The sequence below is a fragment of the Zalophus californianus genome, chromosome 2 (genome assembly GCF_009762305.2).
Source record: "Zalophus californianus isolate mZalCal1 chromosome 2, mZalCal1.pri.v2, whole genome shotgun sequence".
NCBI classification, from domain to species: domain Eukaryota; kingdom Metazoa; phylum Chordata; class Mammalia; order Carnivora; family Otariidae; genus Zalophus; species Zalophus californianus.
Window position 1 is genome coordinate 120,016,555 of NC_045596.1, and position 25,240 is coordinate 120,041,794.

Here is a 25,240-nt window from a genome sequence, read left to right on the forward strand (position 1 = left end):
AACTCAAAATAAATGAGAGGGCCTATCATACAGCCCTGCTAATGTGGACACATATGTTGGACTCGAACTTAGAAAACTTATAACACCTTGGAAAGTTTAATTTTTTTTTTATTATTGAAGTATAGCTGACATGCAATATTCTATTAGTTTCAGGTGCACAACATCATGATTCAGCAATTCTATATACTTTACATTGCTCACCATGTAAGTAGTTAGCATCTGTCACCATACAACATTATTATATTATTGACTATATCCCTTATGCTTTTCATCTCTGTGACTTATTTATGTTATAACTGAAAGTTTGTACCTCTTAAACCCCTTCACCTATTTCACCCATCCCCCCACTCCCTTCCCTCTGGCAACTACCAGTTTGTTCTCTGTATTTATGAGTCTACTTTGATTTTTATTTGCTTTGTTTTTTAGATTCCACATATAAGTGAAATCATATGGCCTTTATCTTTCTCTGTCTGAATTATTTCACTTAGCATAATGCCCTGTAGGTTCATCCATGTTGTTGCAAATGGCATGATCTCCTTCTTTTTTATGGCTGACTAATATTCCACTGTATGTGGAATTTTTTTTAAGAATTTATTTACTTAAATTTATTTTTAAAGATTTTATTTATTTGAGAGCGAGCAAGCGAGAGAGAGAGAGAGCAAGAGAACGAGCACAAGCTGGGGAGAGGGAGAGGCAGGCGGAGAGGGAGAGGGAGAAGAAAACTCCTCAGTGAGCAGGGAACCTGATGCTGGGCTCAATCCCAGGATCCCGAGATCATGACCTGAGCCAAAGGCAGATGCTTAACTAACTGAGCCACCCAGACATCGTGGAATCTTCTTTATCCATTTGTCCATGGATGGACACTTAGGTTGCCTCCATTTCTTGGCTATTGTAAATAATGCTGCAATGAATATAGGGATACATATATCTTTGAATCAGTGTTTTCATTTCCTTTGGGTAAATACCCAGTGGTGGAATTACTGGATTGTATGGCATTTCTATTTTTAATTTTTTGAGGAACTTCCATACTATTTTCCACAGTGGCTACACCAATTTATATTCAAACTAACAGTGCACGAGGGTTTCTTTTTTGGAAAGTTTAAAAAAAAAAACCCATTTATTTTCCATTTGTCTCATTATAGTACAGAAAAAAATGCAAAATGGGTGTAAAAAAAATCCCTGCCCCCAAATCTGGTTTATTGTACTCTTAGATATTTTACATATATCAGAAATCATGTTATTTCAGTGGTAAAGAATGAATGTGACAGGGACCAACTTCAGCAGGTTTCAAGCAGTTCTAATTTTCTCTTTTAATTTTGCAGCCCTTGTGCCAAGGAATTTCCCATTGGGCTACTACCAGTGCCCATCTTTGTTTACGATGACAACTGGACTCAGAAGTGCAAGCCCCCCATCACCAGCGGTAGAGACAGCTCGAGCTGCACACGGTAGCCTTGAGCTGGCTTGGACATAGATGGGGTCAAGTGTGATTGATTTTGTGTCGGTGAAGAAAGGGTTGCATCCGATTCCGGAGGTCCCTGTCACTGGTGCTGGGAGCTGCGGCCAGCCAGCCACACAGGGTCAGGGTGTCATTAATGCTCTCGGCTGAGCAGATGGCTCTTGTCTTCTCGTAATTGGAAGATTTGGGCCTAAAATGAGATTTTAAAAAATGGCCGAGAAAGATGCATTCTTTTAGGTTATGTCTGTGTGGATTACATGTTTTTACAGCCAGTAGCTCTGACTGCAAAAAGGCCACAAACATGTTACCCTGGGGAGCTGAGCAAGAAGCTGAAATGACCAAACACTTTAAAATCTGTGGCTTGTCTCAGTAAGGAAAATTTTCTATTTTCATTGGTACTATATTTGTTTCCATTAAAATATTTCAAATACATATCACTAATGCTTGAGGGCGATGCATCAAATTTCACATCACGATCTGGTTTGGCACACGCTGGCACCCAGGCAGGTACCCACTGGGAAGCACCCACACTCCAATTTGAGAAGAATCGGTATCTATTTACAGACTGAAACCCCGGCATCAAGGTTTTAAAGTAATTCGAGCCTCAAAGGATTTCCGATTATAGAGAAGTAAGAGTCAGCTAAAATAGGAGGCTCACAGATTTTTGTCTACGTGATAGCTGCGGATCTGTTAGCTCGGAGGGCAAGTGACTAGTCTGAGGACTGACGTGTGCTGGGATGAACAGAGCACTGGAAAATGTGTCCTACGGTCATACACACTAGTGGGAAGCCAGGAGAGGTCTGTTTTTGTTTTTGGTGGCAGATGTGTCATCGTCGATGAGAAGAGACATCACTTGGGGCACAGCTAGGGAGGTGATATGTGTGACGCTATTGGTTTCTTTCAATGTACACAATAGCTTTGGCCATCTGAAATAGAGATATACAAACATCATTTCCAAAACAGCAAAATAGGCCATATGTGGTCCCAGTGTATTTGCCATATTTGTCGTTAGATTGTCTCAGTGTTCCGCTCTGGGATGTTTACTGACAATCCTGAAGTGACTGTACCGAAGAAACTGTAGTTCTTATTTTATTGCATTCGTTGTCCCTTTGTCCTTCAGATTTGGGTGTAGAACACCCACCTGGGAATGGTGAGCTGAGCTTCCTCAGACTCGGAGGCCCATACGTCCTGTTGAGGCTGTCCATTCAGTTCACCTGAGAACTGGTTATCGTCTCCGTCTGTCTCCCCCAGATGCACTGTCCCGGCTTCTCTAATGCCTGAGGAGATGATTCCAGGGGAGCACGGCAACTGAGCTCCCTTTCCCTCTGGCCTCCTGTTGGATCTACCTGATGGGAAGTGCCGCAGGAGAGCAGGGTGTAGGAGCAGAGAGCTTAGGATACTGATTCCCTGGCTCGCCCTGCATATATGGCTCCTTTGGTTGGTTCCTCTCTCCATGGGGTTCCAGCTACTCTCCTTTTGAGGCTTTGGTCACCGCTCTGTGCTTTCCCCTCAGGCCTCATGGTGGTGATGACTCCTAGTTGTCCCTGGTCCCTTCTGCACCCCTTTTGGTTCCCTTAATCCTGCCCACACCTCTGCAATATTCCCCTCAGTGAACACTCTCCAGTTAAATACTTTTGAGTGTGCCATGACTTTCCTGCTGGGACCTTGATCCAATAAAAATTCCTTTAGGAAGAAGAGCACTTTAGTCATATACTTGGGTCATCAATTTATTTGCTTATTTATTTGTAATCTTGAAACACAATCCTATGTGCCAGGTGTAGTGCCAGGTGCTGGACATAAAAAGAGTAACATGACATAGGCTCGACCTTTCTTTTACTGAAGATGTTTTTAGGAATGTCAAATGCATAATCTGCATTCAGTCATTTATGCGGGTGCTTAGTGCTATTCACAGTAAGGAAATGAGGCATAATGGACAACACCCCAATCTTGTTTCCTTACAGAACACTATCGCATCCACAGTGCTTATCTTTTATAGAAGCAAACTGGTATTTTTTTCATGCTTCCTAACATTTACCAAACAAATAGACCATATTAAGAACAGTAAGCAAACTGCTGAAGTTCTGGAAAGATGGTTGAGTAGTTCTGGTTAATTAAATTTTTTGGCTAGTAGAGAGTCACTGCATGAATCACCAATTTTTAAGGACGTACAATAAAATATTCTTTTTTTTTTTACAATAAAATATTCTTAACACAAAATTATGGTAGACTTCTTTGGGGGTTGTAATTTTGAGCTCAAATTCCTAGTTTAACATTATAAGTGTGGGGGTGGGGTGGAAGAGGCAAGATTTTGTGATGATTTCTGACTGCCTATCATTTTTTTAAAATTGATATTCCATTGTAGAGTCAAAGAATGGGGCTTTGTACCAAGTCCAGCGTATTTGTGTTTGCTCTCAACTGGATTCAGTTGACATATCATAGTGTCAAGATATGCCACCATACTAAGAATGGAAGGGTCTGAGGCACTGGTCCTTCAAATGACACCGCCAACCTCAGGTCAAGAGAGACTGGTGAATGAGTAAAGAGAAAGGAAGACAGCTGCATATATGTCCCTGCTCTGAAAATACCCTTTCAAGGGCATGAAGATCACTTGCCCTTCATCTGAGCATTATGAATTTGATTTACAGAGGGATACAAGTATAGAAGTCTGAAATCAGTTTCGCCGGGACAAAGTCTAGATGATGGCAGGGCTCACTTTTCCCAGGGGCTCTAGAGGGGGATCCACTTCTGGCCTCTCCCAGCTCGGGTGGCTGCCAGGCTCCCTGGGCTTGTGGCCCCATCACCCAATCTTTTCTCTTCTATGTGTGATCTCCATCAACTCTCTCTTATGAGGATGCTTGTGATTATGGTGAGTTAGGGCCCACCCTGGAGAGTCTTTCCATCTCGAGATCCTTAATTTAATTTCATGTGCCAAGATCCTTTTTTCAGGTAAGTGAAATTCATACGTTCTAGGAAGACCTGAATTCTTTGGAGGCCATTTTCAGCCTACTACACCTGTCAAACTCTGTTTTGTTTCCTTGTCTCTACCTCATCATATTTAGAGACGCATTTGGTGAAGCCCCGTTTCTCAATCCTGCTTACCTTTTCCTTTTATTTTCACTTTTATTGTATTTAGTTTTGGTGATACCTCTTCAAATCCAGCTCATTTTTCTAAAGTCAGGGCTAATGTTCCCAAGGGACCCCATTTGACTCTGTCATAAGTTGTGGTAATATAACAGAGTGAGGTCATTATAACCTGCTTCATTTCCTTAATTTCATAAATAGCAAAAACTTGCTCTTGAACATATATTTAGCAATATAACATAGAGTAAGTTTGGAAAAAAAAAAAAGGCTGATAATCTCCTGACCCTAACACAAAGTTATTATCTTTTCCAGGCATGTCCTTTTACTCTTTTCCATATTTTTAAAGGTTGCAATAGCAACATGATCACTGGTAATCTAGAATTCATACTATTCTATCAAGTAGATATCCCACAATTCAATTAACAATTTCCTTAGTATGGGCCATTTAGGTTGCTTATCATTATTCACTATTATAATAGGGTTAGGAAGTACAACATTGTAGTGCCTTGTGGCAAAAAATTTTAGAATGCTTGCCTGGTAGAAAATGCATTGTGGAGTCATCAGTGTCGGGCTGTCCCTTATGGGCCATCATCACCTGGGCTGAGCCCTGGTGGGTACAGCCGTGCATGAAGGACTTACGCTTGGTGTCTCCTCCACTTCAGTAAATGACTGCCCTTGGCTGCTTGTGTTTTTCATTCACCCTGTAAATAGGCTCCTTAAACCGGGCCCTGGATACTAGAATAAAATGTACAACACCTTTCCATTTATAGTTTATTCAGTAGTAGTGACATCATGGGGCATCTGGTATATCTCCATGATGCTTTCTAAATCCCTAAGAAAACGGGAGTATTTTTTTAAAGCTTTATTTATTTATTTAAGAAAGAGAGAGAGAGAGAGAGAGAAAGAGCATGGAAGGGAGGGGCAGAGGGAGAGGGAAACTTAAGCAGACTCAGCTCACAATAGAGTCCGACGGAGGGCTCGATCCCATGACCCCGAGATCATGGCCAGAGCAGAAAGCAAGTCTGTTCCTGAACTGACCGTGCCACCCAGGTGCCTGGAAAGCTGAAGTATTAATGAGAAAAAAATGTATATACTTTTTATTCCATAAAAGTGTTAGCACGAGAGAGGAATACGTGAGGAATGAAAATGAGCCCAATTTTTCATAGTGTGTCAGTCCATTCTTGGTAGGAAATTGGGTATTTTTCACTCCTTTAGACCTCTAGATCACTTTCATTCAGTATGTACATTCATTTAGTACAATTAAAGTCATATCTAGAATACACTGGGTTTTATCCTAGAAGCCAAAAAAAAAAAAAAAAAAAAGTAGTTTTGCTTCCCTGACATGTCTTTCTGGGAGGAAACTGGGAATGAAACAGACTTCACAGAAAGCACTGTTGGTAATGTCACCCAGGAAAAAAGATGTATGCATAAACACTGCATTCTTCTGATGGAGCTCCTTAACAAAAGACGGGACAAGAGAGTGAGAGAGAAGGATTGTCTGAAAAACACTGAAAGACTGGGATTAATTTCAGGTTCAAAACCAAATCCTCTGTGGCTTTCTTGACAAAGCTGGCAATGTGGATTTTTCCCGGGTACAGTGGTACTTAGCGGGAAATTCAGGATGGTTGCTTTATTTGGGGACTGTTGGATGTATCTGAGAGTTATCCTGGCCAATATGTAGTTTTTTTCATTTTTTTTTTTAACATTTGTGAAGGGTCCATAGCTTTCTCACATGTTGGAGAAGCCCAATAAATATCTGTTGAATTGAATTGAGTTTAAAAGATTTTTTTTTTAAGATTTTATTTTTAAGTTATCTCTATACCCAGCATGGGGCTTGAACTCACAACCCCAAGATCAAGAGTCACATCCTCCACTGACTGAGCCAGCCAGGTGTCCCGAGTTTAAAAGAATTTTGATCCTGGTAGCTGGGTAAATTATAAGATGAAGGAAGGTGATTTTCTGTTGGTAGATAAGTACTCAGACAGGAATTAGAACTGGAAATCGAGGTCAGATTTCCCATTTTATAGAAGGGGAAGTGAGGTCAAGAGTTGCAAAGTAGCTTGGAAAGATCTCTCTGGTTAGGGAAGCTGACACTGCCCAGCAAGGAAGCAAAACCCAGGCTGATGATAGATAGGCTGCCTATATATGCAGACTGCATGGGAGCCAAGGGCCTTCTTGTCCCCTCTTCAGTATCTGTGGGGAAGCCTTCTTGAAAGGTTTTTTTTTTTTTTAAGTCGTTTTTATCATGTGCTATGTTGGCTTGTGAATAGTTTAAGTCATGTCTGAAACACAAATTTAAAGAATTAGAAGGAAAAAAAAAACGGATTTGCATAAGAAATACCTAAACGATAATGACCAGAATGAAGATGTGTTTTTCAAAATAATTTGGAAACTCTGATTTATGTGGTATTAGCTGAGGCATGCTGATGGTATTTATATAGTCAACTTAAACTTAGTTAAGAACGAATTGGGCAGTTTGGGGCTTATACAACTCTTCAACTTTTCTTTCTTCTTCATGATACTTTCATTTTTAAAAATAATTTTATTTTTTTATCCTCTTTTATAAAGGAATTTGCAAAGGAAGTGACAGCTGATGAAAGAATTTCCCTACCTAAGTGGCCCTGAGTAAGACTTGTGGAGGAAAATTGAACAATTGGCAAAAAGGAGCTTTGGGCTTCTCTGCAAATTTCAGTTAGGGAACTCTTAATCACAATAACCTGAAACACTGAAAGAGGGTGGCAGTATGTATATAGTTGAAAGGTGCTTCATGTCTAGCATCAATTGGCAAAAAGAAGCTGACCCTTTTGTTCTTAACTTTTGATTTAATTGGGACAATAGCTTTCACTAGCTTCAGAAACAAAGTAAAAGAAAATAAGAAAAGGAAAACAAGAGCGCAGTCTAATCCTTTCTGGGCTCAATCCTTTCTCTGTATACGTGTCTCTCTCTCTCTATATATATCCATACAGTCACATAAACTCTATTTGCACATATCATCAGAATATATATAACACAATGACAGTACAATATCACTGATATCTCAGAGTTGTTAAGTTCTGGATGTGTACAGTTTCATTCTGTTGTTAAGAGACGTCTTTTGGGTGTTTAAGTCCTTAAAGTCTTTCAGTCAAATGAACTACAAGCACTCTGCTTACAGTCAGATGGCATCATTGATGAAAATGGTGGTTTTATGTGGTTCTCCAAGCACTGCACCCACTGGCATCTGGAGAACTAATTCAAACCTCTCTGGGCCCTCCAAGATGGGCTGTCCCAGGTCATCAAGGATGGTCACTTGGAATATCTGCAGATGCACTCCCGGAGCAAAGGCAAGATTTCGGCTGATGCCAATATAATCTATTCCAGCTAGTGGGAAAGGCAAAGTCAAGAGTGAGACTGTAGGATTCATTGTCATAAGTTTTCCTTCAGAGAAAAATTTCCTTCAGAGAAAGATAGCATTCTCTTATGTACACAGCACCCTCAGAATCATATTTTGTGGGCTCAATGCCCAGAAAGGGCAAGTTCCCATATTCTACCAAATGCCATGAGAGTCACTTATCCACGAACATGGGCCGTCCCCATCCGGGCTCTCCATGTTGAGACTGAGCACATCAGCTTCCAAGCACTTCCACAAAAATCTCACTGATAGACTGAAGGCTCTCTGAAGGAAACTTCAATTTGTAATAAAGAACTTCACATTTTAAATTTTTAATTGTTAAGGTCTCTATCATGAATTTTATTTTCATTAGGTTTCACTCATTCACTTTTGCCAGATATTTGGTTAATCTTACCACATTCTGCTTGGTTTTACTAAGGCATGGAGTTTCTGCTGCTTTCTGGGTTATTAAGTATTTTGTAAGTTGGGTCACCTGATCATCAAATGTAATGATAGCAATAAATTATAACCAAAGGAATAAAATAAAAAACCATAAGTGATATAAATAAGTATGCTAATCAAGGAACAGAATATTTATATTGTCTCAAGGCATCTCTCCATAAAATATTTATTTATTGTAAAGGAAGAAAACCAACTTCATAGTGGAGAAACCTGGCAGATACCACCTTAACCAAGTGATCAAAGTTAACACCACCATTGATGGGATAAATGGAAACTGTGTGCCATTTGATAGACTCCAACGAGAACACAGTGTCATCTCTGCAAACATTCCTGCCAAAGATGCAGAGCCTGAATCTAATTATAAGGAAACATCAGACAAGCCCAAGCTGGGGGATATTTTACATGCTACCAAACCTGGTAATCTTCAAAAATATCAAGGTCATGAAAGTCAAGGAAAGACAAGGAACTATTTTCAGGTTGAAGGAAACTCAACAGACATGACAACTAAATAGAATGGGAGTCTCAACTGGACTCTTTTGCTGTAGAGAATTGACTGGGCAACACATGGTGGATCTCAAATGAGGTCTGAGGATTGGACTGTGTACCAGGTTAAGTTATGTATCAGGTTAAGTTCCTGATTTCATGCTTGCATTGTGGTCACAGAGGAGAATGTCTTTGTAGAAATGGCATTCTAAGTTTTCACAGATGATTCCAAATTTATTCACAACTTGCTCTCAATGATTCAGGAAAAAAAGTGTTTTTTCACTGTACTTGTCACTTTTCTGTAAGTTTGAGATTGTTGCAAAGATATATTTTTTTAAGATTTTATTTGTTCATGAGAGAGACAGAGCACAAGCGGGGGTGGGGGGGCAGAGGGAAGGTAGACTCCAAGCCCAGCATAGAGCCCGACTCCGGTTCATGACCTGAGCCAAAGTCACATGCTTAACCGACTGAGCCACCCAGGCGCCCATGAAGATATTTTTTAAAAGAGCCATTAAATAATTATGCTAAGAAAAACAAAACAAGATTACACTGAAAACTGCCAAGGCAGAGAGTAAGGGAGAGAGACCTTGGGATCTTCCTCACTGTGGTTTGGATCTTGAGTCCATTGCTTACTTGTACAAACTATTTAACCTCCTTGAGTCTCAGTTTCTTTAACTGCAAAATGGGGATAATTATTGCTATTTTACAAGGTTGCTAAGATGATTCGTGATAATACAGCAAGGATTCTAGCACGGAGTCTGGCAAATAGTAGGCATCTAGTACAAAGAAATTATAATTATGATTTATGTAACAAGTTATAATGATATAGTTAACCACGTATGCATAATTATTATTGTGAATTAACCAAGCTGAGCAGATGCATTACTTCTATTAGTCCATCCCTACCTGAGAGCTAGCGGAAGGGTCACTACTTGTGTGCAAGGGGATTTATCTAAATGAACTCGAGGGGCTCAGTCGGTTAAGTGTCAGCATTCGGCTTGGGTCATAATGCCAGAGTCCTGGGATCGAGCCCCGTGCCGGGCTCCCTGCTCACTGGGGAGCCTGCTTCTCCCTCTCCCTCTGCCGCTCCCCCTGCTTGTGCTCTCTCTCTCTCTGTCAAGTAAATAAATAAAAATCTTAAAAAAAAAATAAATTGTAAAAAAAATAAATGAATTCGAATTTATTTTCCCAACCAGAAGCCAAAAAGCCCAATGAGCCAATTAGTCTATTTATTTTCGTTTCCACAAACAGTGAGTAAAAAATGATCTTCTCTGAAAATTAAGAAAAAGAAAGAAAAGAAAAAAAAAGCAAAAAAATTACTTGTAAGCATCATTACTAGTTTCATGTACCATATGCTATGATATAGTCACTGGAGGGTTATAACCTGTGAATTCTTCCAAAAGCAAGCACTGTGCTCTAAACCCAATTGGCTGTCTTTATTTCCCTTAACTTTCTGGGTACATGCTGAAACTGGGTTTGCATTTTCAGAGGTAAATGCTTATTTTACTCTCTTTATGCCTCATTAGTTAGTATAGGCTTTTATATTGTTGGGTTTTATTTGCAGGATTTGTGCTTTTCTCTTAAAATATTCTCACTGTCTTGGATATAGATGATGCTAGTCCTGAACTAACTGATCGCCCATAACCCAGAAGACTAAAAGGTCTCATTTGCCACGGGGTGGCAAATGAGAAAATGTGGGTATCAATGTAAGTGGAAATTTCCCCTTCTCTTCCTGTTGAATTCCTCTTTGCTTTTGGGGTTATTTTTTGGTAAAACAGCTGATAGTCTCCCCAGAGGAAGTGTTATTCAGAACTGCCTAGTTCCTCTTATGGCCAGGCCTTGATTGTCCCTATCAAGAGAGGCAAAGATGAGTGGGACATGAGGGCATGCTGCTTGAAGCCAAGGAAGACGCCTGAGTCCGAATGCAAACCTCCTATTCTTCTAGGGTCTTAACAGGGGCCTGGACTTTCCCAGGAGATGGGCCTTGCTCAGCCATTAAAAGGGTACCTTGGTCTAAAATACTGTTTTGAGCAGCTTACAGTATCTACAAATATTCTGAACTCTGGAAAATTAATTTGGGTCCCTGACAAGCCAGTGGGCAATGAATGAATCCTAAAGGTTACTGTTTGAGTAGTCTATTTATTATATAAACAGCAGAAGTCATTACATATGCAGACCATTTATGTGCTCAGGTAGGAGAAACTTAAAATCAAGGTCTGTCAACAAAGACCAGGCATACTACATTTGATAGACTAGACCCCACCCTATACGTATATCTTGATAACGATATAATTTTTAAATGGCCCTCTCACCTTCCGCTGCTGCTGGCTCTGTCTTCCCGGAGCGCACAGTGACAGACGACACTTGGGAAAGGTCAGGGCCTGTCCTCCAGACACAGATCTCCACGGAGCCAGCCCTTTCCTCGACATGATACTCGGCACCCCCGAAACGCAGGGTAGGCTCTAGGGAGGCATCGCAGGACAGACTAAGAATACTTCAGCCCTCCAGGCCAACTATCTCGTTGGCTCCTGCGACCCTGGGTGTTTGTCACAATCATCAGACTTGACGGATTCCACAGGCTCGAGGAGAAAAAACAACAACAACAACAACAACAACAACACACACACACACACACACACACACACACACACACACAGACACACACACACACCATGTCACAAATGTGACTCCTGGAGGTGCAGTGAGATAAGATTGGTTAGAATTCTATTCATTTTTCCGTTTCAAGAGATTTCTGTCGTATAAAGAATTTTCCCTATGGGGGAGAACTAGCTGTAACTCAGGCACGTCAGCTATTATTTGGGAAAAGATGGCGGGCAATTTAGAAGGCTTCTTCTCGGGAGAAGTTGTTCTTTATGTTGGGGGACAGTCCAACCGGGGTTCTGAATTCGGGGACTGCTTCTCTTCTCTTTCTCATGACATTTGTTGATCACAGGGATGGACAGAAATGCTGGGGGGAGGCAGGGTCCCATCAGCTGAGGCGCCAGAAATGCTTCCCTGGAGGCAGAGAAGGGGCTCATTAGAAAGAGAAGGTTGGAGACAGCCTGAGTGGGCCTCAGACTTTGGGGGGGCAGGTGCAAGAGTAGCGTACATCTCCTGAAGGGGGGGAGTCTGAAAATGAGAAAGTTGGGATTTTTATGGGCATCCCTGTTTGTATCTAGTTCTCTGTGTTTCAGGAAGTCGCTTATGAACTTAGCTGACTTCTTAAACCTTGTACAAGTCTAGCTGGTATACTAGATGTGCTGCCATGAAAAGGTTTGAAACGAATGTTTGTTTAGACTGTGAAATCTGGAGGCAAAAAAATGTAAAGACCAGGAAGCAGCTTCCCCACGGAGGCACGACCCCCAAGATGGTAAATGGAAATTTAACATCATAGATATGACACCTTTGCAAGCATAATGCAATACAGAAGCATATCTGAGTTAAACTTAAAAACTCTGGAAGGTGGAAATCAAGTTAATAAGTATTATCTGCTCAGGATGTATGTTAGTAGATTTCTTAATGCTAGGGAATGTTTTACTACTGTAAGTTTTACCATGGTGTACAAGACCGCTCTCCTTATCTGACTGGAGTCCATTTTTTCTGGAATCACTGGGCACCACAACTGGCCCTGTGCCCTGTTGCACCAAACAGCTCACCATGTACCCAACACATCATGTGTTCAGGGGCCTCCATTGTTGCTGGTGATGTTCTCTGAGCTGGAACTCTCTTCCCAAAGTCCCAATTTCACACATTTCTACTCATTCTTTAAGGCTGTGATTAAGAGTTACCTGCTTTGGGAACTCCCTCAAGAAATTAGGCATTCTTTACCCCATGCTTCCTAACATTTTGAATACCTCTATACTTGCGATGATGGGCCACACTTGCTATTGGTTCACCTCGGGTGTCCCGCCGGTGGGAGGCCTGCACTCAGAGAAGGGGAGGGGGATCCTCTCTTTTCTTCTTGCCAAGACCTTTCACACCATCTCCCTACTGCTGCTGATGAATGTTTCTGATACCTCTGAGCTTGGGACAGGAAAGAAGGAGGAGAGGCAAGAGGAGCAGGGAAGTTTTTTCTTGGTAGGTATTATCATGGTGATCACACTCTCTGGTCTTAGATGATGGAAGAAAACGGATTCTGTTTCTCATGGGCACTTTTGTGTGTTCTGTGGAGACCCCACACTCCCATAGTTGGATATTTCTCATCTGTTGCTCTCTTGAGGATGATGCCTCTCTATTCTTGCTGGTCACTTAATCCTCCCTCAACCTATTAGCGTTGACAATACTTCTGCTGAGGATCGTTCAGCCCTCTAGATGGCGCTTTTAGACAAGCCCTAAGACAAGTTCATTCCCGTTCTCTCTTGCGTGCGAGGCTCACATTTGGTCCATGGCAACCCTCCTGCCACCGTTGCCTTGATCAACTCTAGGAATACTGCCTAATCCCTGATGCAGCCCCTCTTTTTTGCTCATCCATCAGAGCGGCCAACCAGTCTGTCTCCTACTTTGTGATGTTCCAGGTAAAGCCAGACCTCCATTCACTGTGTCCTCCATATTGCACATGACACACATTACTTCCCAAATGGTTTCCTTAGAACTCCTTCTCCCGATTTATGAATTTTGGGAAAAGTTAAAATGTTAAAGCTAACAAGCTCACACCTTGTTCTGTATTTTTCTTAGGACCATACAAACTTTTCAAGGTCAGTGACCATAGTCCAAGTGTCTTTGCACCCTTAGTGACACAGAGGCTAGTATATAATAAGTACTTAAGAATTTGTCAAATGGATAATTTTAACTCACTTCTGATATATTTTGAACTTATTACAAAGGTTTTCTTTTAAAAAAAGTTGGGACAAAGTGATCTGATTTTTTAGCACAGAACGTATTCTGTATGGTATCAGGGAAGGGCAAGAGGTAAGAAAGGGAAAACATTTGGGTCACTTACAATGCTGTGCAGAGAAAAAAATGGATCAAGTCTCTATGAATATAGTCAGATACAAGATGTGAGAGGAGGATGGTGTCAGAGGAAAACTCATGAGACTCTTCTGGGATGCTCTGTGTACTGAGCATCAGGGGATTTGTTGAAATAGAGGAAACAGCTCCTCTACTCCCAGCAGTATCTCTAGTTCTCTTTGGCCTCGCTCTGTCTAAAGAACTGAGACAGTTCTTAAAGCAGTAATCCTTAAGGGTGGGCAGTTCGGAGAGTATGATGCTTTGACCACATCATACTTACATTAAATTGATTCCACAGCCATAGATGTGTTTTTATCTCCTTTCAAAGAGAACGCTCTTTAAATGGAAATAGGGAAAAGGAATATGACAAGTTGGGAAGTGAAGCTCTCAAAAGAGATATGACCATCATTTAAAATTAATTCAATGTCCAGATTCAGAGAAATTTCATGACAAGGTCCAAAAGGGACTTGCAGATGAAGTGACGGAAACACTATTGGTAAACTTGGAGAAACCACTCAGGACAAGATAGATGTGAAAAGATGGAAGATAGGAAAATGTTTTTTTTCAGTTGCCTCAGCAGAGAAAATAAAATCTAGAAGCAAACTGGTAAGTGTAATCTCTAGGAAAAAAAAATCTAGAATAGCTTATTTAAAATGATTTCTGAATTCTTAGAAAAGAAAGAGGTGATGCCTATGAGTCAATATTAATTCTTTAATATCAGGCTTCATGTGGTCAAATTCAATTTTTTTGTTGTTGTTGTTGTTCAGTTGAACATCTACTGAGCATCCTCTCTGTGCTCTAAGCACCGTGGCACTATGGGGATGTAGAGAAATACCCATTTTTTGTCGTTGAGGTATTTTTGGTATGAGAGGGCAGCCACACCAATTTCAATCAGTTAACCCCTGAGTGCTTTGACAAAAGAAGAAACCAGCCTCAAGGCTCAGAGGAAGAGCATTGGGAGAAATAAAGCTAGATCTGAAAGATCTAGGGAAGGTCAAACAAGAATGGACCAATGGGAGAGGGGGGAGGAATGTTTCAGAGTGACTAATATGGAAAAAGTCATATAAGACTGAAGAAGCCCAGTGTCTGGGGAGACATACAAGCATTTGTTTCTTAGTGATGTATGAGATGAGAATAAAGGGATGTCGGGAATGAATTAGAGAGGAAGGTAAAAGCCAGATGCAGCAGGGACTTGGATCCATTTGAAGCAGATGGGTCTTTACTTTTTAGACTCTATATCATGTGGGAACCAATTTTAAACAGTGGAAAGGTGGTTGGTTTTGGTGTTGTTATTGTTGTTGTCTCTACATCTGTCTACCTTCGGTGTGAGCAACAGATTTAAGGAAGAGTTAAGGCTACCAATTAGGAAGCTATTACAATTATCCAGGTGAGACATGAACATGGTTTGAACTATGCACTAGTATTAGGGTGGAAGTGGGAGATGAATGTGTTAAGTCCCCTGAGCAGCACGCAGTGGTTGGATGTAGGGGGCTTCTAGGATGATGCCCTGGGAATGTGGGAGTGGGGCTGTCAATAACTTAGTTGGGAATATAGGAGGGGAAATAGTCTCTACTGGGGGTGAGAGAGGGCAAAATGATGGGATATCCAAGTAAATAGGTCTAGAAAGGCTTTAATGTGTGAATCTGGAGTTCAAGAATCAGGTCAGGGCTGGAGATAAGATTTGAGAGTGTAAGCACATAAGTTGGAGTCAATCCTGTAATAGATGATATAATCATCCATATAGATGAATAAAGAGAATTGTAGTGGGAGCATCAACCCTTAGGGAGACTGGCAGAAAGGAAAGAGCTCAAAAAGACAAAAAAGAAAAGAAAGAAAAAGAAAGGAAGCGAGGGAGGGAGGAAGGAAGGAAGGGAGAGAGGGAGGGAGGGAGGAAGGAAGGAAGCGAGGGAGGAAGGAAGGAAGGAAGGAAGCGAGGGAGGGAGGAAGGGAGGAGGGAGGGAGGAAGGAAGGAAGGAGGGAGGAAGGGAGGAAGGGAGGGAGGGAGGGAGGGAGGGAGGAAGGAAAAAAAGGACTGATGGCAAAAGAGGAACAGAACCAGGGAAATCAAGAGCAGAGACTAGTGAGAAGGATGAGTGGTCACCATGTCAAATGCAGCAAGCATACCCAGAAAGATATGTGCAAGCCAACAGCGGCAATCGGTGCAAAATAACCAAAATACATCTTACGAAACTTTAAGCTGCAAAAAGTGAACTTCGCACCCGAGTTTAAGAATAAGAACTGAAGTAAATTTTTTTCTACTTGTGAAGCCTGTGGCAATTGTATTGCCCTATGAAAAGCCCTATAAAGCATAGTGATGCTCTTTCTTCTGAATGGTTCCTTGGTTTTAGAGCACCACAATGTGTCTTTCAAGTTTTAAAAACATTTATGTGTTGAAGTTTATCTTGGTCCATGCAACAGTATTAACCCCATTAAAAAAAAAAGTTGGGTGTGCTGAATTCACCAAAATGACACTTGGTTTATGTGCCATTTTTCTTTACAATGTTTTCTTAAATCTGTCATTATTCTGTTAGCTATCCATTTAATGATAAAGATACTAATCTAGCGGGCAATCTTTACAGGCACATTTTATGCATGTTATACAAATCTTATTGCCTCAGGACAAAACTAACAGCCTTCTCTGAAATTGGACATCAATTCTTTTTTTGTAGCAGATTATAAGTTTTCTTTTCTTTTTTTTTTTTAAGATTTTATTTGTCACAGAGAGAGAGAGCGAGCACAAGCAGGGGGAGAAGCAGACCCCCCGCGGAGCAGGGAGCGCGCCGTGGGGCTCGATCCCAGGACCCCAGGACCATGCCCTGAGCCGGAGGCAGACGCTTAACGGCTAAGCCACCCAAGCAACCCGCAGATTATAAGGTTATAAAGCACATGTTAAAAACAGAAAGAAACATCCTCGGTAGAAAAGCAGAAACCTGCTGTAAGTGTTTATATATAAAACAGACACAATCTGTTAATTAACAAGTGTCATCAGTTTCCGCCTGTCCTGGCACTATCCCTGGAAGCTAGGGTCCGAAGCCCAGTGAATGCAGATGAAGCCTGCCATGCATTCAGCTAACACTTATTGGCCGTGTTCTGTGGTGTCTGCCCTCATGCAGCTGATGTTTCTCATAAGGGTTCCTGTGGCAGGGTAGGGCCAGGATCTTGGGAGGTTAGGTTGCCTCTGCTTCTGTATGATTTATTTTTTATGTTATTCTACATGATTTATTTTATTTATTATGAGTTACTCCACAGTAGTTGCCTTTACAAAGGTATTCCTGTAGGTGACCCATTTGACAAAGATATATTTGATCTCTGTTTAAGGAAGCAAAACATTTCTCAGAATCTAGCTAAAGAGAATGAAAACATGTCATCCCTGAAAAGGTACAGTCTAGTCCAGAGAATATGGTCATTGGTATTGTAATAGTCGTGTACGGTGACCGATGGTAGCTATGCTGGTGATGAATGTAACAACATATAGAGTTGTCAGATCACTGTGCTGTGAAACTAGTGTAACATTGTTTGTCAACTATACTTCAGCTAAAAAAAATTATCTAAAAAACCCCAAACGAACCAAACCAAACAAAACCCATTTCATCCCAATTCTAGCTAGAAAAAAGAGTTTTCCTTCGACTTACTTGAGTACATCTTTAGATTGCTGGATGCTGTGTCACCAGTTGGCCAAAAGAAAACATGCTTTTGCTACAAGATGATAGATGTAACAGGTCTGATTAAAGAAAGCACTATTGGTACTTAACGAATGCCCAGACTGTGGCCAATTACATACAAAATCGTAACCTTGGAAAAAGACCATGCACTTTCCTCCCTATTTTCCCAAATCGTCAATTTTGTATGACACTTGTTTTTATTCCTGACTGAAATGACAACTATATTACTACCTGAGATACACTACACATTAGAGTCTGACAAAAGTCTAATGCTTAAAAACTGAATTAGAGGAATTATTGCTTCACATCAGTATTTCAAAAGATTATAATCATGTGGTTAGGTACGCCTATAGCACTGTGGATGTTTTCTCAAGGAGAAGATACAATAGTTCCAAAGGAACCTTCAGCATCATGAATCGCAAAATCTCTGACTATCTTTAGTCTAAAGATAGATTAAAGTGGAAATAGTACCCGTAGTAGTCATTCAAGGGCACCTGCTAAATCAGCACCCACTGGGGACCCAAAAGGGGAGGAAGTCACACTTTAGAATTTTACAGAACACCTTTTTGGAAATATCATTAATTCCGGCCATGGAGATTGGGATGTCCTAGGGCACTGACTCAGTAGAGTCAATCTTGGGCTACAGAGAATGTCACCAGGCCGCTGCTCAGGAGAGTGGGGCTAGATTAGTATGGTCACATCTGTAGCAAAACTGTTTTAGCTGAAGTTCACTCTGTGTGGAACCTGGAAAAGAGAAAGCAGCCAGAAGAAGAAAGAATGGGCTGCCCATTTTCAGCTGTATTAAAGGAAGAGTATTCTGACCACGGACCCTGAGGGTCCAGGACCCCTGGCCATATTTGCCCAGGGGTAGAGTTGGTTCTGTGGCTTGATGGTGTTGCTAAGATCCCACACTTATCAAACAATTTCCTGCTTATAAGGTCGCTGCCCATGTAGAGTCTCCTTTAAGAAGAACATATGTTAACGAGTGGGTATTGGGGTTTTTTAAGCTAGGCAAAGTGTTCAGTTTTCAATAAATGTTATAGGATCTGAATGCAAACTTCCTGGATTCAGCAATTATTAACAGTGACTTGCTCAGAAAAATGTGTAGTGATTAAGACTGTTTATACTGAACTAAAAATCTTCTACCATTACTTTTGCACATGATTTTTTCCCCCAATCAAAAGCCTTCATGAGTTTGACAATAGTCTAATTAGAGATCAAGTCAGATGTGATAGAAGGCAGGAGAAAGACCCTTATGACTTTGTGGCCCTATACTAAGTGCACAGTAGGCCACAGTAAATGTTTCTTGAATTAATTAATTACTTAAGTATCTACTAAGATCATTTCAAATAATACTGCAAGTTAACAACTGTATCATATACTGGACTTTGTGTTGATTTTCTTCCCTTTTTGTTCTATTTTTTTCCTTTTCTTTTTATATTTGGCGTTGGAGAGTTTCACCATTTCTCTGTTCTAAACACGGGAAGATTGAAAACTACTACGGTTTTAAAATAAAAAGTAAGTAGGGAGATGTCAGTGCTCAAAGAGAAAATATTTCTTCAAGAAATAGATACTAAGACTTTTATTTATTTTTGCACATTCCTGTTAGAGGCTGTTAGGGTCTAACACGATGCCTGGAGGCCAGCAAAGAGGAAGTTGGCCTAGCTACTGGCAGAGTCAGCGGCCAGGCCTGGCCGTGCTCCAAAACAAAGCCACAGGAAGTCAGATCAACCCAGATAGGCCCAAGAAGGCTGACAAGGCAGGTTGGAACTCCCTGACCAAACAAAGAAGACAAGGCCCCAAACCCCTCTCTCAGAAATTCCCGCCCCAAGTAATGAATATTCTACTCTCCTAGTTAACAATTTTCAATAAAAGATAGAAACCCAAGCCTTGGGGTGTGTATCTCTCTCTGCCTCTCTGTCTCTCTGTCTCTGTCTCTCTCCCTTGCCTGCTCTCACATCTCGAGAGTATAATTTTGCCTTAATAAACTTTCCTGCTTGTGTTGTGTCTGTCTTTGAATTCTTTCTTGTGATAAGACAAAGGGCCTTCGGCAACATCTTTGGGACTCACTGGGTCTGGGCCTCAGGGCCCGGGGTCTCCCCAGTTCACCTAGCAACATTCCTGCGTACAGTTACCCCTACAGGTTAGTCCCATTTAGTTCATCTTACTTTGTTGTTCACATAATGACTCTGTTGTTCACATAATGCCATGGCCCTAACAAAACTCACCTCAGGCATTTCTGGCTTTTGCTACTGGAATTTGATTAGTCAGTCTATTGTAACAGTGGCCACCATGACTTAAAGATGTAAGTTTATTACTTGAAATATAAACAACACAGTCAAAGAGAGAAAAATGTAGCCAAAATGGATTACCAGGAGATGCAGGGAATTAATGAAGAAAGCACGGATCATCTGCGGTTCCATCATCACATCTTTCTCTCACTGATCCTCCTGCCTCTCTCTTATAAGGACCTTTGTGATTGTATTGGGCCTACTTGGATAAACCAGGCTAATCTATCCATCTCAGGCTCCCCAATTTAATCCCATCTACAGTCTTTCCCAAGTAAGGTAACGTACTAATGAATTTTAGGGATTCGGGCATGGATTTATTTGGGGGCCATTAATCCATTTACCACACTGACCAATGGACTTGAATATCCAACCCCTTGGCAGCCATTCATTTCTTACTATACACACAAACACTGACATTTGGGTTAGGAAGTTCTGTCCAAGTTCTTCTGTGAGGGGGTTCCAAGAGTAAACTCAGTTTTGAGCACACTAACAAAGTTGTAGTCCATGTTGAGCCCTGTGAATTTGCTTGTTTAGCTCTGATGTCTGTTGAATCATTTATGACCATCTCTGGTGTTTGTAGTTTTAGGGGCCACTCTGGTTTTTTGATAGACTCTTAGAAAGAGTTAGGTAAAGACGTTGCAGGAAACATACTTCTTATTGGGGGAAAAAAAAGAATCATTAAAGGTCAGACAATCTTATTCTTTACATTTGCTTTAGTTTTTCAGGATGAGTCTTAAGAAACATGTCCTCCTAAATATGTGGGTGAGATTGTAATGTACTTCCTTATCAAAATGTAACTCATTATATACTTAGAAAATGTTAGAGCATGGAAAACTATATGGCTTTATTTTGGGGGTCTCCTAGAACCCAAGCAGGAAAAAATAGCATAAGTCAAACAATAGAAATTTATTTATCTGGGGGAAACCTTGGAGAAATAGAAGACAAAATGGATAACCCGAATCACATGACCATTCAAGTTCAGTGATTAGCTCTGTTCTTTATCTGACTTTTTAGGAGTAAAATTTTAACATAAGTTTTTAAGTTCATGACAAAATTTTATTTAAAGAACACTCAAATCTTCTACAGGATACTTCATTTTATAGGTATGAGTAATAATTAACTAAAGCCTTCATCTAAAATGACTTCAAGAACCATCAAATTCTAGAGATAGAAGTGTCCCTAGAGAACACCCATTTAAACCTCCTTATTTTATGAATTGGGAAACTGAGCCCCAGAAAACTCAACCTGCCCAAGGTCACCTGGAGCGGTAGTGGTGCCCAGGTTCAGGATCCAAGTCTCCATGCTCTCAGTGCAAGCTTTCCGCACTCTGGCATTCCCCTTCCTGATTCTCTTCCTCTCCCCACCTCACCCCCCTGCTTTTTTACTTGTGTACTTGGAGCAATAACTAGGTCCAGCAAAAAACAAAAATTCAGATTGTACTGACATCACTCTTTCTGGCGATAGGGAAAAGTATCATAGTGAAAGGAAAAGGAAATTGAAGCTTTATTTTTATAGATTTCAATCTTTTCATGTGAAGTCCTCCTCACCAGAGAAAACTGTTATTGGTTATAAAAGGAAAGAGCTACCAAGAAAAAAAGTATGTAGAATAATCTAAGAAGTCCCTCCCTTTCTTGTTTTTGTGCTGAACTTCTCAGTCTCTGGAACTCAGTCCAGCAAACTTTCCCTACCTCTCGATAAGAGTTAGGTGCTCTGGCCATAATCCTCATCATAACCCCGATATTAAAAACAATCTAATCTTTCATTTGAGCTTCAGAAACCACAAATACCATATTATCATTCTTTCCTTTCAGACAGTTCCCATTTTTTACTGACTCTTCATATTTATCAAATAGACTTTGAGGTATTAGATTTTTCTGGAGTCTCAAACAGGTAAATTTACTCAGATTTTCCTTCTCTTCTGTTGGGAAGACAACAGATAATTTATATGTAAGACTATGAATAACATTACTTTTTCCAGAAAAATTGGATAATCAATATTGATATTCTTAGTAGACACTTCCTAATAACTCTTTGGCTTAGCAGAGGAGATAATACAAATTCTAAATTTCCATACAGTGAAAAAGCATACGCATATTTGAGGAAAACAATCATTCTCTTAATTTTAATGGGGAAATTTTTGAAAAGAAAAGTATACAATGAAGGAAGCCTAGAGCTCAGGGTCTATACTTATTCTTAGCCCTTGATATGTGATACGTTTTGGAATGGAACTTAGTCCAGGATGATTTTTTTTTCTTTTTAATGGAGCAAAACTGGTCTATTGTACAACTCTGAGATTTTGTCCACAGGGCGCAACATCAACAAATAAACCCACTTTTAATTTCACTCATATCTTCCTTTGTTCTATGGTTGCTAGAAAAACATCACATCCCCCAGAACGTGGAGCACATCTGCCATACCAGCTAGAGTGTGTGCACTCTCCAGCCCCGACTCTGTTTATCTCTTGGCACCGTTCTCGGTTTCATGGAAGCTCTGTGCGTAGCCATAAAGCAGTCACCCTGATTTTGGGTCTGTGGTAGCAGCCAGTCTAATCTTGCCTAGATCTGAACACGGCAACTCACAGCCACTCAAATCCTGATGGGGGCACGTTTGAGAGATGAAGCAGTCTGAGGCTAGTAATAAACTAGTCTGATCTTGCCCCTGGCTTGACCCACATTTTCTCTTTTTGGGAAAGTGCCTCTTGTAGAAAGGGCAGTGGAGACCGAGGAAAATCATACTGGGCTTGATACTTAATTTTGGTCCTCTTCTTGGCTTCTTTTTAAGTCTTAGGTCACTTCCTTAGGTTATTTTTTTTTAAGTAAAGTCATACACAAATATTTTATCTCCCTGAATTGCTATTTTGTTTTTGGTGTTGGTGATATCTATGCATTTGACAAGCCACACACAGCCTTTGGAGAAAGAGGAACACCCGTTATTCCTTTAACGGATAATTAAAGGGAGATTTGTCTCTCGACTGTTGAAGGACACTGCAAGAAGAAGACAGTTAATGCCAAGAGTTGAAAGCAGGAAATGGACTTACCATCACCACGATCAGCCAGGATAAGCACCCTGGTGGTGGGGAACTGGGCTCCCAGTCGCCCTCCTACTGGCAGGCTCAGGGAAACGCTAAAGAATTCCTCCTTTTCGTAGAAGGAGTCATCGATGATCAACACCCGGCAGCTCTTCTCAGCCTCGTCCTTGTCAAAGTGGAGGATGCTGCTCTGGTCTTCTGGACGTGAGATGTAGTCAGAGAAAGATAATGCTGTTGAAGGAATGGAGCCTGTGGCAAAACCTATAGGAATATAAGATGGAACAGAGAAGGTGAGAAGAAACCTATGCTCCCAGCACTGTTTTTTTTTTCTTTAAATTTTTTTATTGTTATGTTAATCACCATACATTATATCATTAGTTTTGGATGTAGTGTTCCGTGATTCATTGTTTGTGTATAACACCCAGTGCTCCACGCAGAACGTGCCCTCTTTAATACCCATCACCAGGCTAACCCATCCCCCCACCCCCCTCCCCTCTAGAACCCTCAGTTTGTTTTTCAGAGTCCATCGTCTCTCATGGTTCGTCTCCCCCTCCGATTCCCCCCCTTCATTCTTCCCCTCCTGCTATCTTCTTCTTTTTTTTTTTCCTTAACATATATTGCATTATTTGTTTCAGAGGTACAGATCTGTGATTCAGCAGTCTTGCACAGTTCACAGCGCTCACCGTAGCACATACCCTCCCCAATGTCTATCACCCAGCCACCCCATCCCTCCCACCCCCCCACCACTCCAGCAACCCTCAGTTTGTTTCCTGAGATTAAGAATTCCCCATATCAGTGAGGTCATATGATACATGTCTTTCTCTGATGGACTTATTTCACTCAGCATAACACCCTCCAGTTCCATCCACGTCGTTGCAAATGGCAAGATCTCATTCCTTTTGATGGCTGCATAATATTCCATTGTGTGTGTGTGTGTGTGTGTGTGTATATATATATATATATATATATATATATATATATATATATACACCACCTCTTCTTTATCCCTTCATCTGTCGATGGACATCTTGGCTCTTTCCACAGTTTGGCTATTGTGGACATTGCTGCTCTAAACATGGGGGTGCACGTACCCCTTTGGATCCCTACATTTGTATCTTTGGGGTAAATACCCAGTAGTGCAATTGCTGGATCGTAGGGTAGCTCTATTTTCAACTGTTTGAGGAACCTCCTTACTGTTTTCCAGAGTGGCTGCACCAGCTTGCATTCCCACCAACACCCACCACTGGTTCTTCAAACTGTTTTGAGGCAATAGCATTGAGCACAAGGCTGTATGAATTATAAATCACACTTATCTCTGACAGTCACAGATATTAATATTGTAATTAGAAGGCTTTCAGAACAGACCCTGTTTTTTTTTTTTCTAAAGATTTTTTTTTTATTTTGACAGACACAGAGAGAGAGTACAAGCAGGGGGAGCAGCAAGCAGAGGGAGAGGGAGAAGCAGACTCCCCACTGAGCAGGGAGCCTGATGCAGGGCTTGATCCCAGGACCCTGGGATCATGACCTGAGCTAAAGGCAGATGCTTAACCATCTGAGCCACCCAGGCGCCCCTGGACCCTGTTTTTCTTTTTTTTTTTTTTTGACACGATCCACAGTTAGTGGTCTCTAAACAGAGTATATATTGAATAAGGTCTGTTTGGATTAGGGGCTAAATAAACTGAAGGATCGTAAGACACTAGGACTGGTTTGGCTCAATTTGTTCATGTTACAGATGGGAAAACTGAAGTGCAGAGAGATGCGGACCAGAGAACCGGGCCGTGGTCATGGTGCAGGTGTTTTCCTGCCCTGCCCCGCCCTTCCCACCGCGGCGGAGCTGCAAGCGGCAGCGAGCAATCCGACGCCCACACCCTGACTAGAGGTCTTTGCATGGCACTGAAATGCAGCCACAAAAGTACCTGTTACTTTACAAGAAGTACAGGATTGATGGGAAGATTTCAGTTTGGATGTAGTGTGTTTTAAATTTTATTATAATAATTTACATACATTAACATTCACAAATTTACACCCACTATTTGATGAGTTTTGACAAATGTATACAGTCATGTAAACTATACCACAGACAAAACAGAGAACATTTTTATCCACCCCAAGAAGTTGACGTATACCCCTTGCAATACCTCTCCCATTCTGTCTCCCAGCCCTGGAAACCACTAATCTGTCTTGTCACTACAGATTTACTTGCCTTTGTGAGAATTTCATATACATGAAATATACAGTTCTTACTCTTCTAGGTCTGATTTCTCTCATTTAGCACAATGCCTTCGAGATGCATCAGCGTTTTTCTTCCCTTTGTATTGCTGAATAGCATTCTCCATTGTATGGCTATACTAAAATTTATTTTTCCATTTACCAGTTGATAATTCAGGTTGTTTTCAGTTTTTAGCTATTCTGAATAATGCTGCCATGAATATTCTAGTACAGGTCTTTGAGTGGATATAT

The 25,240-nt window shown here is 41.0% G+C and overlaps 1 protein-coding gene across 1 annotated transcript in view; it reads right to left on the reverse strand.

Moving 5' to 3' along the window:
• Positions 1–7,479: 7,479 nt before the first annotated feature.
• Positions 7,480–25,240, reverse strand: part of FREM3 (FRAS1 related extracellular matrix 3) — an 83,469-nt gene continuing 65,708 nt past the window's right edge. Inside the window, exons 6-8 of the mRNA XM_027599749.2 lie at positions 22,790–23,041; positions 11,165–11,314; positions 7,480–7,897 (exon numbers count right to left, since the gene is read on the reverse strand). Coding sequence (XP_027455550.2) covers positions 7,692–7,897; positions 11,165–11,314; positions 22,790–23,041 — 608 coding nt within the window. The 3' untranslated portion in view covers positions 7,480–7,691. The remainder of the gene's footprint in view (positions 7,898–11,164; positions 11,315–22,789; positions 23,042–25,240) is intronic.